Raw genomic sequence first — 16344 nt, 5'->3', positions numbered from 1 at the left:
TCTGCTCCTTCTTATCATTTTAACTTTATCTTCCTCCTCCATTGTGTTGTTTTGTCTCATCAGGTCTCAGGATATTTCAGCAGACAGAGCAGACTTGACTCTTCCAGCCAGTATTGAGTTCAGAGACAACTGTAAGTGGCAGTGTGTCTCTTTCTGGCTTTCTCTTTTCCTGTTATTGTGTTTAAAACCTGATGGAAGCATTGTATTCCATGTTCAGATCAGACTTCCAGCTTTAGAAGACGATGCATCTGTAAAACCTGTCAGAAGCACAGACATTTTCAGGAGGGGGAGTGAGAAGTGAGACTTTCAGGCTGCAGCCAATATTGTAAAAAGCTCACTACTTGTTGCACACAAGGGAAAATGGTCCCCTGGGCACAGACGGGGGGGTAGCTGTGTGTTATGATACCTATCAAATGACGATTAACAAAAAACGTCTGTTGGTTCATATTATGCTGTTGTTCATTTCATCGTGTCGCAAATCAGTCTTTTTGGCAACTTGAAGCAGCTTCCTTCCACATGACGCAGATGCAGCAGTGTAGCAACACAGACACAGAAGAGTGAAGGTGAATGAATGTTCGTACCGGCTGGATGTGTGTTGTTATTCTGTTAAGTTAAGTTTGCATCCCCCTACATTAAAACGGCTTATTGGGGGATGCAAATTTAACCCCAAACCTAATAATGCACATTCAGCTTGTACAAATCTTCTTTCATCATCAAAAGCACCATAAATAGTCAAGAACTGCATAAAAACAAAGTTAGAGTAAAAATAATAAATTGTATGCACACGAAGCTGCTTTTGTCTTGTTCTGCTATGACACAACCTAGTGTGTATTGAACAGCAGCAGCTATTCGTTTTCCTTAAATCAGGGCAAATGTTTGCGTCCCACTTGTTAAATTGATTGAAAATTAATGTATTTCTGATGAAGGAACGTTTGTACTAGCTCCGTGTGCATCAAATTTGTTTATGGAAAAAAAAATTTGCCCGCTTTTTTTAAATAAGCAAAATTCTAAACCAAATGCAGCTGTGCTGTGCAACTGTATTTATAATTTTTCCCATCATTTGTAGCGATGGTGTGTAGTTTTAGACATGTTAATGATTACTTCTCATCTACTTCTCATCCCTCCAAATTTGAGATTTGCTTCCTTCTGCTGGAGCTCCACCCTTGGGGAGAATGCATTTGAATTCTTTGTTTAATAATCAGAAAATAATTGGATATTGTTGCCAAAATAAATATTAGCTTTTCCAACATTAGTTTTTCTGAAAATGTAATGTGTCTGTCTGGACTGAGTCATGTTTGGCTTAAGATCATCTGTTTACTAGCCAAAGCAGGGTTTGTTTTTTTTTGCAGCAGTAGTGGAGAGTCCCATACCCACAGTTCAATGGGACAAACCATGTGCACCCACAGGCATAAACTGTGTTTAAAACAATGACGCACAAGCACCATTGAAATCTGTGTGTTTGCTCCATCTTTTGTCTCCAGGTTTTCATGTGCAGAGTTGTTGCAGTGCTACTAAAGAGCAGCTGAAACCAGTTTGACATCAAACACTTCCCCGCCCAAGCTAAACTGAAAAGAAAATGAGGCTCAAAGTTGTTTTATTGCCGTATCCCACATGGCACATGTGGAGCCAGGATCTGGGATCCACCAGCCACCAAAGTGACTTTTTACGAAATATTTGCTGAAGCTCAAAGTGGGATCTGTTCCAATCAATGTGGTCAAAAGCTGTTGATAGATATGATCCAGTTATGTTTGTGAAGTTACTACAATATTTAATTTCCATATCCCGTGACACAAATATTGTCTTAATCCATAAAAGCGAGACAGTGAAACACTGGTATCCATAGAAATCTGTCTCTCAGCACAAAGTTTGATCCGTTAGAAGCTTCAGGTGAAAAATATCAACATTGGTATTTGCTTCAATGTGCACTAATATTGTAGTAGAGGTGCAGCAGTTTCTCAGTGTGCGTGAATTTAAATGTTCTGTCATTCTGTGTGTTTCCGACCAGCTGAAGACACCTTCCTCTCTGCTATCATCAACTACACCAACAGCTCCACAGTTCACTTCAAACTCTCGCCCACCTATGTCCTGTACATGGCCTGTCGCTACGTCCTGTCACCTTCTTACCGGCCCGACATGTCGCCGTCTGAGAGGACGCACAAGGTCATCGCCATTGTCAACAAGATGGTGAGCATGATGGAGGGAGTCATTCAGGTCAGTAACGCTGTTCCTCAAGCTTTTTCCTCCGTGATGTTATGCTGAACATTTTCTCTGTGATCGTTGACATCATCTCGCTGTATTGTCTTTCCATTCATTTGGCCATTTGATGCAGTTTCTAATTGTGTTGCAATGTGGGAATTATCACATCTTTTGCTTAAATTCTCCCATTAACACTGTTCTTACAAACTACAGTATTTGTAGTTGTTGTAAGGTCTGTATCGTTGTTTTGCATTTGTGTGTTACTGCCAGCCAACTCTCCACAGTCATCTCATATGTACCAGTTTTTGCTTTTGTCTTGTTCTGCTATGACACATTCTAGTGTGTATTGAACAGCAGCAGCAATTCGTCTTCCTTAAGTTGAGGCAACTTATTAACATTTCTTACTTTTGCCAGTTGCTCAAAGCCTGGAAATTTGCTTACCGACATTCCTAGTTTGTGTTCTGTGTTTCTCGCCAGCCTTGACCTTATTGCACACAGTGCTGTGATCAGTGCTTCTATTTCTGTGGTTAGACTGTTGTATTGATAAAAATGTAAAACATAAAGGAGTAATTTTCCTTTTTTGCTTTATTATTATAACACCCCACTCACATTTGTACTCTGTCATGCTTCATTTAAGTTGCTGTTTATTGTTATCTCATAAATGTTCTGATCTGTAAAAGCTTTACATTCTCACTATGTAAAGTTTTCTTGACCAGATGTGGTTTTCAGCTGGCTTTACATTGTAAACCAAGACTGCGTTTTATTTTTTATTAAATGTATTTGTGTGTATGTGTGTTTGTTACATAGCTGTGTCCATACTGTAGCTGTTGACGTGTTTTCTCTCTGTCCTGTGAATGTGTCCTCCTCCTCCTCCTCCTCCTCCTCCTCCTCCTCCTCCTCCTCTTCTTCTTTCCATCCAGGAGATTCCTGAAGGGGATCAGGTAGGATAGCAAAATGGCACACCATGATACGGCTGCTACAGACTCGTCTGCCTACCTCATTCACTCTCCCTATATCTCTTTATCTCTCTGCCTTTTTCTTGGTTTGGGCGATATGAATAAAATATAACAAGTCATGCAAGGCATCTTAATAAAGTGTCATTTGTAAAGCATAATTGCCAGTAGCTAACCCATAAAACCAAACTGTGAAAAGCTGGGTGTTAAACAAGTTAAGGGAATAGCAGCTTTCTAAAGAAATGCATGGTTACAAATACGACTTTATTTTTTCTTCCCTAGAGCACTTTTGCTTTTTAAGGAAACTGATTATTGGCTTCTAAAGCTAATCACAATATAGCTAAGAAACAACAATTTCATGTTTTGTTTTTTTTTTTCCTCTGTTCAACTTGAATTTGTGTAATAGCTTGCACACTTCTAGACAAAAGGTTCTCCACCAGCACATGTGAATTCTGTGAAATAACATGGTCCAGTATGTATTTTGTCGGATGTTTTTTTTGCTGTGTAGTGCAGAAATCCCTGTTTCCTACACGCTAGAAGGAAGTGTGTATGTGCTAATCTCCAGTAATACATTTTCTCTAGCAGGAAAGATTTTCTTTATTAATGCTTAAATATTGAAAATACGTTCCAGAGATGTTAAACACATGGGCTAAAATAAGATTGCGAAATGTGACATAAAATTGAATACAATACTTCTTCAGATTTTTTATATTGTAGGTACAGGTATTAAGTAAAGTAAAAAAAAAAAAAAAAACCTAAGCTTTTGAAACTGATGACTTGTTTCCATAAAATAAAAATAAATCTTCTTTCTGTGCCTGAAATATTTATATTCTAAAAACTTGGACAAACAGTTTAGTCATTTGTGCCTTTTTGCAGCATTGAGTGATTTTTTTTTATCTTTCACATCCTCCATCATTCATATTTATGAAGAACACATTTTTAATCTTTTTTGCTGCGAGAAAATATTTGCGGGCTGTCACAGTGACTGAAATTCTGTTCGAACACGAATCAGATACATTTTTATTTATTTTTTCATCTGGATGATTTCAGATCATGTCGCCCAACCTTAACCTCTTGGCTGTCTTCTATTAATCTCTACCCTGTTTGCCTTCTACTGGTCTCTCTCTTCACCTCTTATCGCTTCTTTGACCAGCCCTTCATTGTCGCTGCTGCTTCTTTTTCTCCATTCTAACAGAAATGTAAAATAAAGCCATGATAATGCGTCCTACCCACAGCTGGAAAACTAAGCATCAACAGCAACATCAACCCAACTAATTCCATTCAGCTTCCTGGATCTGCCTGGTACTAAAAAAAAATCCAAAAAAAAACCCAAACCAAACTGAGCGAAACAAAAACCCAACCACTCTTTTTCATTGTTGCTCCATCTTTAATTCTGGCATCCATTATGTGACACCACGTCTCGCTTCTCCTCCTCAACAGTGTGGATGAGAGACAACTTCCGTCGCTCTGGCCTCCTTCACCTCCTCTGCTTTGTTTGTCTGTTTGGACGTTCATTAATATGTTCAACCATGCATCTATGTGTTTAATGTTTCCTAAAAGTTTTAATGTTTCATTTTGGATGCACTTGGCTCAATCTCATTCTCTGGCTGTTCTGAATAAAGGTTTTTTTTCCTTTTTATTTAATTTTGTTTTTTCCCAAGGCGGGGATAGATGAGTGCAGGAGTGCCAGCTTTGCACATTCCTCCCTCTCTGAATGGCGGGATTATTAACCACTCAGCTCCTCAGACACTTAGCTATGTCCTCCGTGTTGATCTGTAGACCAGAAAACTGTGCTCTAGACCGTAGACTGATACATGCAACACGTGCTGAACATTATTGAAAACCTGACATCACCTATTTAGAAATAACAAGGTCATTACTTATTTCCTGATGATCTTAGCCTTATTAATAAAGACGACTGTTGCAGCTTGTTTAGTCTTGAGCAAGCTACATGATGGATTATACTGATCAGAGGGAAGAGTTATAAAAGTTGTTGTTTTTAAATCGATCCATTCACAGGATTTTCTGCTGTCGTAAAATGACAACAAGGTGTCTATAATAAACCCTGAATGTGTTGCTGTAACCATTCCTCCTCTTCTTCCTAGTCATGAATTAAGTATTTACAATCAGCTTGTTGTGAGTTCTTTTTTTACCGCCAAGTATAACGCTCTTCATTTGGTGAAATGAAGGAATTATCGTCTAAAAATGCTCTAACGTTGCAAGATACTGAAAACGGATGTGGATGTTTCCCCTCATCACCTACATGGGAAGCATCTTTTAGAGGAATCTAATAAAAGTCTGGAATAAATGGAGGGATAGTTACAGCAAGTAAAATCGGTTCAGTCTTTTAACATTGTGAACTCTTCCTTTAATACAGTAAGTCGCCCTTTTCTTTGATAACACATTGGGAATTTGTTGCCCTCCAGGATAAATGTGTAGCTATAGGCAACATCTGGTTAGCTAAGCGTTACCTAAAAACTGGAAACCTAGAAATGGATAATCTGGCTCGGCCCAAAGCAAAACCTCCCTCATCTAGCAGGTCCTAAGTGCTACATACAGCTCTCAGTAAAAGCACATATTGCCATGTCTACACCTCAGTTGCACAGCTTAAAAAAAAATTATAACTTTTAAATTCCTGACCTTTAAAGATTCTGGTTGCTTTTTATTTATTTATTTATTTTAAAGGCAAGTCTTTTTCTAAGCTAACTGGCTGCTATCAGTACATTTCAACAGTCTGAAATGAGAGCGATATAAATAATAGGAAGGAAGAACATATGCATGGGTTTAAAAAGAAAGATCTCTTCTCGTAATTGTTGAATAATCATTGAATCAAAAATTCTATATTAAAATGTCCTTATGGTATTTGAGGGCTGTTAGACTTGTTAAACTTGTCACATCATCATGTTCTGATTGATGGGACTTAATTGGATTTGTTGGTGACTTGCTGTAACTGCTACAGTGTGATCACATGTTACGTCTACGGTCTGAACACTATCTCGGCTTGGTGAAAAATATGAACTGTTTAGTGGAGGACACTAGTGTCTGGTGACCTGGTAAATGGAGTTGTGTCTCGGAGTGAAGAGGAGTGGTCACTAATGTCTCTGCATTCTTCTTTTTCCCATCTGTGTAAAAAATGATAAAATGCTGAATATGTGAAGTAATCAAGAAATTGAGTCTTCATGTATCTGACATTGATGACCACTCATTTCTTAACATTGGGTCGGCTTAGAGGGAGGGGTGGGCAGGGTGAGAGTCTATCCCTGAAGTAACTGCTCCTTCTGGCTGCCACTCAAAACAGAAACCTCTGTCTTACACCCTCTCTTATTGTTCAAAACTTTACTTTATCCTGCTGCTCTAACTTCTCTCCTGTGTGTGTGTGTGTGTTTTTCTTCGTGTGTGTGTGCATGTGTGCCTGTTACAGAAGCAGAAGAATATTGCGGGAGCGCTGGCTTTCTGGATGGCCAACGCCTCAGAGCTGCTCAACTTTATCAAGCAGGACCGAGATCTTAGTCGCATCACACTGGACGCCCAGGACATCCTCGCCCATCTCGTCCAGATGGCTTTCAAGTCAGTCCGAGTATGACTGTGTGGCTGAGGGTGGGGTGGTCCTGGAATCCTGTTTCCTCAGAGTTTTACAAATGTATTTCAGACAGGGAATGTTGGGGAATTTGGGCAAGTTTTGGTTGAAGCCGACTAACGTTGTCAAACTTAAAGAAGGAGTCCATTAACCCGATTTAGGCTGGAATGTTTTAGAAAACTCTTCCAAATTCAAAGTAGTTTGAGCCCAAATCTATAATTGAAACTGTAAAAATGAAAAAATGCCTGCACACCAAGTTTCTCCTCACAAAAAAGTGAGCTGAGTGAATTACTTTCACTGCTTTGCAGTATTCGTTCTTATACACTGGGCCTCTTAAAACATAGAAACTTGAATCAAAAGGAAGAAAAACACAAATTAAAACATTTCCTAACTGCGGAGGAGTCCTGGCTCAGTCTCTCAGAAACATACGGTAAATTTAATGGGGGTCTTCTCTGCAGGGAGAAGACTCCTGATTGGGGCTACAGGAACCTTAGTGAGAAGCTTGGGTCAGAAATGTGTCCTATCGATGCACAATAAAATAGAACTTATGAGTTGTTCTGTGTGCAGGTGTTTTTGTTCTAGTGCTGAGTTTGTTTTTTGTCTAATGAGATTTAATGTGTGGGTGCAGGTACCTGGTCCACTGTCTTCAGGCTGATCTGAACAACTACATGCCTGCCTTCCTGGATGACCCAGAGGAACATAATCCACAGAGGCCCAAGATAGGTAATATAAAAAATACAAACGCATAGAGTATCCTGCAGTGGTGATGTTCTGCAGCAGCTGTACCTACCTTCATACGAGGCAAAGTGCCTCAGTGAAACTGACCCTTTACTCAGGCTATGATTTGGATCGAAGAAGTTCAAATACAGTGAAACACTCTTAAATACGGAAACAAAGAATTGTCTCACTTTTGTTCTATTCTTGCTCTCTGTCTCCACCAGAGGATGTCCTACACACCCTGACGGGGGCGATGTCTTTACTGCGGCGGTGTCGAGTCAATGCTGCTCTGACCATTCAGCTCTTCTCGCAGCTTTTCCACTTCATCAACATGTGGCTGTTCAACAAGCTGGTGACAGACACAGAGTCGGGACTGTGCTGTCACTACTGGGGGGCCATCCTGCGGCAGCAGCTCAGTCACATCGAGGCCTGGGCGGAGAAGCAGGGTTTGGAGCTTGCTGCCGACTGCCACCTCAGTCGAATTGTACAGGTAGGAGGGTGGGATCGATTTTCACTGGGATTTAAATTTTACCACTGTTTTTATTCCACACAGGCATCTCCTTACCAAAATTAGCAAACAACCCGATGGCTCGTCATTGTTAAATTTCAGTTGGTGTGTGGAAACATTTAAACTCACAACACAACACAGCGTTCAACATGTTCGTCAGAAATCTCAGAGTGTGATCATGTTGGGGCCTCAATAAGACGAATAAATAACAAGGATTCCTGAACCTTTAATCAAACTATACCATGCACTTTAAAGGATATTCAGACATCTGTTTTTAAGTTGAAGGGTTATTTGTGAGAAACCCTAACAATATGAACTGCTTTCTGCGAAAGTTTGAGTTCCCCATTTACTTTTTACTCATTGATCTGAGTTCTAATCCTTGTTCCACATCACTCTACACAAAAATTGGCAAAGTGGAAACATATTTTTGCAGTTTTATTATTCAAAATCTGAACCATTAAACCTCTCAGTGATAGAAATATGCTTTTCGCATCAAAGTAATTTGCATACATTTCAGTTGAGTCCACCTGTGGCAAATTGTGTTAACTGGACAGTGGCTAATGATTTGTGTTTAAAGTATTAGGGTGAAATATGAGTAAACAATAGACATTGTTAAGGATGTAAAATCTAACAGAGTGGCAAACTGTTCCACATTTGGGCCTTCATACAAACAATCTTTTGAATTTATCTGGGATTAAATAAATAGAGAGTAGTACTTGCTCAGTGGACCTGGGGACGAGGAGGAGGAATGGGGGATGTAGCCTGGTGCCAAACAATGTAATGCTGAAAACAAATCTGAATATTTAAAAAGCAGTACAGGGCAGTGCAAAGTATTAATTCGTATTATTGTGTTAGACGAGGCAGAAGGTATATAGACCATAAGCAATATGTACAGGATATACAAGATCTGTGGCTAATTGCAATGTTTCTCTTTGTCTTCCAGGCCACCACCCTGCTGACCATGGACAAATACTCCATGCAGGATGTGCAAAACATCCACAACACCTGCTTCAAGCTCAACTCCCTGCAGCTCCACGCCCTCATGACCAACTACCACTGTGCTCCAGAAGAGCCTCTCATCCCGCCTGTAAGCATACAAACCTGCACAGGGCTTTGAAAATCTGTGACATCATTTTTAATGAGTACAGTATGAAGGAAACGTAACTAACTCTTTTTTTTTTAAACATTAGTTCTATTAAATCTAAAATTGGCTTTATGCAATGATGTAAGGTTTGCACAGATATTAAAAATATCAATTACCGTTGTGAGGTTTTAAAAAAAACAAAACGCTTGGGACCCTTTTTGAGTTGCTGTGTGTCTGCGTGCGCCTGCATGTGTGTAGGAACTGATAGACCACGTGGTGGCAGTGGCGGAAAACACAGCAGATGAGCTGGCGAGAAGTGATGGCAGAGAGGTTCAGCTGGAGGAGGACCCAGACCTCCAGCTGCCCTTCCTCCTCCCTGAAGACGGCTACTCCTGCGATGTGGTGCGAAGCCTCCCCAATGGCCTGCAGGACTTCCTGGATCCATTACTCCAGAGAGGTAACTGATGAATGCAGTACACTCATGTTAACAGTAAATATACAACCAGTATTCTTTTTCTTTGCATGTATTAAAGTACAGTTCAGCCATATTTGAATAATGTACCTAACATTTGTTAATTTAGCTATAACAAAATAATTGAGTGTTTTAGAATAGAAATTGAGTTTTTTTTAAGGAATAAATTGATGCATTCATCCTGAAAAAGTATCAGATGCAGCGCTTATATTGACATATTAACTTGATAAAATCATGGTTGATGTATAACACTGGCAAATTGTTACTTGCAATATGAACTTTACTGTGTGTAACAATATGGCAGTGGAGGACGAACTCTCTCAGAAGACGATGCCTCTGTGTTCAAGTACTGTACAGTGAATGACATTTGTCTACATGTTTGATTTCTGCGCCAGGTTTTTGCCGGTTAATACCGCATCCTCGCGCTCCTGGCACCTGGACCGTCCACTTTGAAGGAGCTGACTGTGACAGCCACTTCTCTGCTGCCGACAGCTCTGACATGGTAAGCCATTAATGCACAGTCACACGCTTACTCACTTTGTGTCTTTAGAGCATCCCAGGTAAAACGGGTGACACAGTGGACATGGCTCAGTAATGCTGAGTCATAGAAGCTACAGAGACCAAAGTGTTGAGTAGATTTGACAGCTCAGACAGCACAGAGGGAGGACAGAAATTCTTGGAGCCACAAAAGTGACCACACAGTGTGTGATTGCAGTAGAGTAACTTCAGGACACCGTTAATGGCTCTGTCTGGCAAACCGGAGAATGTGTGCAGCCGTGCATGTACTACCAACAGATTACATCCACATGCCAAATCAAAATTCATGACATCCTGATGTGTTTATTGTGGATTATTGTGACCGGATTGAAAAGTGTTAACACCATTATTAGTCTTTCTGAAATCCATCTGTATTGATCATTTTAATGTAAAACTCCCATATTAAACAAAAGTCTCCCCGAAACAAAACATCTTAGATATATACATAACCTCCAGTATAAAATTAATGCGACTTACAGGGTGAGTATAGTGAACTTACCTCCACAGTGCCACAATGGATACATATTTCTTGTTACTTAATAACAGTACGAAAACTTTGGGGAATAACAGGGAAACAAGATGAGAATAAGAATTTTGTTCTAAAGGGCCACTACATTATTACATAAATGGGGTATTTAATAAGCACATAGTAGGTGCGAATACTTACAGTGTAACTACAGATGAGAAGAAGCACTGTCATTTACAGTAAAACACGGCACACTAATAAAAATAGCTGTCGATTTTTAACACGGAGTAGACGCATGTATACAGTAAGCTAACATTAACTTCATTAGTGAGGCTCCCTTTAGTTACTATCAAGCCTTTTCTGGCTCTGCTCATCTTGCCACTATACTGGGTAATTCAGATGTTAATTATACTGGATTTATAGGATTTAGGAGGGATTGTGCTCAGTCTTTAGCATTAGTCCAGGTGAATTTCAGACTAAAAAAGGTAAAATTCCTGAAGAGAAACTGAGCTGTGGACAATTTAACGACACTAACATAGTTTGACTATTTTTAGAAAAGTTTAAACCTGGAAGTTGCTTTGATTTGGGGCCAGACGGGGGGTGGGGGTGGGGGTGTGTGTGTGTGTGTGGTCTTCCAGTTGGAAAGCAGTGATTACAGTGACTTCAGAAGGAGCGGTTTAGTTTTCATAACAACCTCCACAGACACTCAGAGACACACACAATTTAATCAATCCAGTCACACTGCAGAAGTTAGTTAGTGAGCATGAAACCATAAATGATAGACCTGATACACCTCTTTTCATCACAACAAACACACACACACACACACACACACACACACACACACACACACACACACACACACACACAGCCACTTCCTCTGTAATTGGTCTGTTTATCCCTGCTCTACTATTACACGACTGTAGTCTTGACATAATGCAGGCGTCTCTAACAAACACAAACTCTTGATTAATGGTGTGTGTTCAGCTAGACTGGAGTGGATGAGGCCTGGCTCATCTCAAGCTGTTTTGTGACAATCACAAGTACAGCTCTGCCCCACACAGTAGATATGTTGTAGTTAGTTGAAATTTAGGATTTAATCACTATTAAACAAAGACTTGGACTATGGACTAAATATGCATCTTTTGTGTCGAGAATTTTCTTATTTCTTAAGTTATTGCAGTCTGGGGTTGTACAGTGAGTATTTAAAGGTATTTTCATTTTGATATACTGAATAAAAGGAGACAGAATGGTAACAAATGTGCAATGTGACGGTTTAAAATGATTCACATTTATGTAAAACTGCCTTGAAAAGAAATCAAACTAGTACATTTAGAGAGCAGTAATAGGGAACAGCTTCTACTTGGGCAGTTGATGCTTCATTTTCAGAACCACGAAGTAGACATCGAGCAAATCTACGTCCTACCATCACATAGTTCAGGTGTTCATACAAACGATCACACTGTACATTGAAGAAACAGAGAAAAGCTTTCCTCAAATTCGACATGAGAAATTGCAATGCATTAAAGTAAAAATTTAACAGCTTCAGAGTTGGGAAAGTGAGGCATAATACACATGCAGTAATCAGGAGATTGGTTCTTTTTGTAGCTAAATGCAGACCATTCAAACCATTTAGTGTGTAAAAGTGTAAACTACTGTAGAAACAGGACACAATATTCCCCCCGTGTCGCTATAAGAAACCTTATTCTAGAGAAAGAAGAACTAAAGAAAATGCAGTGGCTCCTATTTTTAGGTGATGAAATAATATGTCAACATAATCACTGTATTAATCACCTGCTAATAGACCTGCTGGCATGATAAAATGTTCATGGTTTGCCGGTTGCCCCCTACAGTCCGGTATTCACTTTTAGCTCTGTTTTGTTGTCTGCCATCTGCTGAAGGGAATTATCATTGGCAGCTGCCTGCTTTAACCAAAATCTACTATTCTAGGGGTCACAGTTGTCTCGACAGCTAAACGACCAGCTAAAACTCTGTAGAAGTCTCCTTAAAGCCTTTTAGTGCTGAGATTCTGGTGGTAATGTTTTGTCCGTGTTGAGTAGACAATTGTTACATTAATATGAAAGTATTAGAAAAAACATAGCTGCTTTAGAGAATATGATAACATGTCACTGTAAAGTGGTTGCAGTCTTGTCGTAGTCTGTTTGTTTTTTGTCTTAGCCAGTGGTCTTGCTGTAGGAGTAGTTGTAGTTGTTGTGTGGATGTCATAGTTGTGTTTGGTTCTGGGTGTTCCCGACTCCCTGCAACTCACACAAGATGCCAGCAAATAAAAATAGATAGTATAACACAGACGTACTTCTGTGGGAGCCTAACATGATCCTTTTATTGTGGAGTATCCTTTGTCAGAGTGTTTTTTTTTAATGATGTGGGAAACATCAGTAGCTTTCTTTCTTTTCCTTTGTGTCTCCATCTCTCTCCACCCAGTTACCCAGCCCTGATGTGTATATGTGTGTGTAGCCATGATGTGGTTTTCATTCTTGACTTTATTCCAGCCACCACAGGTTCCTCTGTGGTCTTCCCCTTTCCTCTTTATCCCTCCTTCATTCCTTCCCTCCCTTTTCTCATCTCTCTTTTTACTCCCCAGTCTCATTTTTCTCTGTAACGTTTAAGAGGAAGACTGAGGCAAGACTCTAGTATAGTAGTTGAATTAGTTCCCTCTGAAGCTGTTGCGAACCCGTCGAGGTTGAGGTTTCCTCCTCATTCACCATTTGTCATTCCTGTCCATCTCTCTTTTCAGCCAATGAGGAAAGAGCCAGAGGTTGTCACGGTGACCCTGAAGAAGCACAATGGCATGGGCCTCAGCATTGTGGCTGCCAAGGTAGGAAACACCTGAAGTGTGCTCATGTGTGTCTCTGTGTGAGTGAAAAGTTCATCCAAAATCCAGCACGTTTAAGATCTGTGTGAACCTTTCAAGAAACTTATTTTGTAACAAAACTTTTCTTTTAAGGCAGAATTCATACATTTTTAAAAAAATGTCTCTAAAGCATAACGTTGAAGAATTGGCATGTATTTTTGACAGGAAGTCCAAAAATAACTTGGATTCTTTTCTCTTGGCTGTCGAGTCGGAGCGTGTTATGTGTGTTTGTGTGTGTGTGGCTGACAGGAGAGGTACTGCTGCTGTGCTAAATAGACTCCTTTCACTGTTGAGTCTGACAGCAGAGCAGAGACTAAATAGTGGTATTACAAAGAAACGTCTGAATGAGTCATGAGCACAAACGTGGTCTGTTTAGTTTGCTGTTGAAGAATGGGCTAAAATGGCCGGGACTGTGTATCAATTTCTGTCCGTATGTATATTTATTCACACCACTGGGATATTTTGACAGAACTTGGGGAATTACACTTTTTGCAGAAGTGTCCCAGTATTGAACAAACATGCAAGTTAGGTGCGGAATAGGGCAACATACCGACCTGTGGTAGCTGTAAAAAAAACGGCAACCCTAACCTAAAGAACTGGGAAACGGTATGAGCAATAAGACGAGTTAGGATGGATGCAATTTTGTTGATCTCCTGAGAATTAGGAAGATGCACTTTAGATTGGGAATAAAACATGTTGGCATCCACTAAGCAAAAATAAAAGATTTTACTGTTTAAAAACTGACAGATGTGAGCAGATGTGCATGCTGGTGTCATCTGCTGGCTAAAATAAATCTAGTGGGACTTGAATAAGCACATGAAGAAAACTGGCAAGCTCTATTATGTTTATTCATGTTTTGTGGTAGTTTATAAAATAAAGGCCAACTTGAGGGAAACTAAGGAATAAAATGCAGCTAAAATAGACGGGACAGTGAAAAATCTACACAGTAAACGTCTGTAAAAGTCAAATCGATGTATGTTATGATATAAGCAAGATGCTTGCACAGTAGAATTTAGCTAAGGCTTAAATAAAGTCAGTTTATTGATCAACAGAAAAATATAATTCATAATATTGAAAGTTTGTAACTTCTAAGCAAAAATGACAACAGTATAGTGTGAACTTCTGAGTTGTGTGCTTCACCTAAGGTATAGTTGTAATGTATAATGTAATTAATAAACAAAGTGGAATTTGTATTGGAGAACAATTAGAATGTAAGTTAAGCAATAAAAGCTGGAGTGTATGCAGGTTCTCTACCATCCTCCTCATCTCGCCTCACTTCTGTTTAGTAAAATGAATGCTGTGTCCTGTGTAGGGCACAGAGGTCTCAGAGTACCTACTGCAAGGTTTGCACCAAAAGGTCCCATATTGCTTGGATTTTAAGTTCAAATTGGCAACAAGCTGAGCACAGTTGGAAGCTCACTTTGACTAACAAATTAGGGAAACGCGGAGGACAGTTACATAATTCTGTGTCAGTGCCTTTCCATCCACATATTTTCCCTTAAGTGAAGTTCCTCTCTGGACTTGATCTTATATGATTTATTATACAGTGTAATTGGCTGTGTGTAAGTTTTTGCCAGTGCTGTGTTACTTTGTTTTATTCCATGTCTGTGCTTTCTGCTATTGTAAAATTAAAACCACGATCAAGTGCATGAGGTAGGACGAGACCAATAGTGTTTGTTCCCGAGGTAAAATGACTCTTTCCCTCTTTGTTCAGAGCAGAGTGAGTTTCCTGCTGACGGCTATGTGCATGTGTGTGGCGAGGAAGAGTGCAAAGGAAGGACGTACTGAGGAAACCTCCATACTCTGTTTATTTTCCAAACTATGTAGACGTATGAGGAGGAGGACAGGAGAGAAGTGTGTGTGTGTGTGTGTGTGTGTGTGTGTGTGTGTGTGTGTGTGTGGGATGGGGAAAGGCAGGTAGAGCAAATTTATTTAGTCAAACAGCTGCTTGAATTCTCGGTAAACTGGGCCGAGCTCTGTCCTGTTATATAACCGTGTGTGTGAGTGTGTGTGTGTGTATGTGTGTGCGTGGTATTTGTCCGGTGGAGCTGCAGCAGTGCTCCACCTCAGTCTGACCAGCCGGTGTCCCAGCTGACACTCTACATCTGGATCTCTGCCTGGATTTATAGTTTCTTAGGAAAATACGTTGGAGTTCGCAACTCTTTTGCTGGACTTTAAAGATTTAAGGAATTTATTGCAAATTTTTAAAAATCACATAAAATTCATGTAAAACTGCTTTTTTGTAGGTTGTTTTCATATATTATTGATTATTTTTTAACTTAAAAAAGGCTTTAGAAAGGTCCTGTACTAAATCTCCTCTCCTCGTAAAAATGTGCCTGCCTTTTCTGTCGTAAGTTTTCAACTGTAAATAACAATTTTAAATGTAGACGTACAGGTGAATAATTTTCTTTCACTGTAATTTTTTTTGGACTTGTCAGTGCTTGTTAGCAGGTTGAAACATTCTCTGGGATAAAAAGCAGTTTGGGTGTGAGTGAGTGTGTGTGAGTGTGTGTGTGTCCCGTTCTGGATGTCCCAGTGTGAGCTGGTCTGGACAAGCGGCTGCAACATGTGGTTTTCTGTGGTGGGCAGGAAAGACGAGGTAAAGGCACTTTTATGTGTGTTCTACATATCAAACATTTACTTCTCCATTATCTGCACTCGTGTTATTTTTGAAAAAGCTAAAAATAGAGTAGTAATTTGAATGTGGACATGCTTGTGCACATGCGTTTTGTTTACTCGGTTCTTGCTGAGCGACATTCCATAGTATCTTCTTCATCGCGTGACTCTCTTTGCCGTAGTTCACCTGCTGTCTCTGTTTTGAGGAAGCGTAACCCACCTGCTGCAAGCTACTGTTGCTGCAGGTGGGGTGTTAAATTCATGGATGTCAGTAGCCTTGTGTGGTGGCCTCCACTTGTGGTGACCTGGTTTGCAATTTTCAGCTGTTTGCCTTCAGGGTTAAACA

At 39.9% G+C, this 16344-nt stretch overlaps 1 protein-coding gene across 11 annotated transcripts in view; it reads left to right on the top strand.

Annotated features, from left to right (window-relative positions):
- The window catches only part of afdna (afadin, adherens junction formation factor a), an 87105-nt gene that overhangs the window by 41753 nt on the left and 29008 nt on the right, over positions 1–16344 (top strand). For 8 of the 11 annotated variants that reach the window (XM_067482541.1, XM_067482543.1, XM_067482547.1 and 5 more), the window contains 10 exons: positions 64–131; positions 2006–2211; positions 3117–3137; positions 6571–6716; positions 7355–7449; positions 7668–7933; positions 8895–9038; positions 9294–9492; positions 9903–10009; positions 13266–13346. In XM_067482541.1, coding sequence (XP_067338642.1) covers positions 64–131; positions 2006–2211; positions 3117–3137; positions 6571–6716; positions 7355–7449; positions 7668–7933; positions 8895–9038; positions 9294–9492; positions 9903–10009; positions 13266–13346 — 1333 coding nt within the window. The remainder of the gene's footprint in view (positions 1–63; positions 132–2005; positions 2212–3116; positions 3138–6570; positions 6717–7354; positions 7450–7667; positions 7934–8894; positions 9039–9293; positions 9493–9902; positions 10010–13265; positions 13347–16344) is intronic. The other 3 variants (XM_067482550.1, XM_067482551.1, XM_067482542.1) reach the window with 1 other exon arrangement.

Source organism: Channa argus, chromosome 17 (genome assembly GCF_033026475.1).
Source record: "Channa argus isolate prfri chromosome 17, Channa argus male v1.0, whole genome shotgun sequence".
NCBI lineage: Eukaryota > Metazoa > Chordata > Actinopteri > Anabantiformes > Channidae > Channa > Channa argus.
The sequence above is the reverse complement of the archived record's forward strand: the minus strand, read 5'-3'. Positions and strand labels throughout refer to the sequence as shown.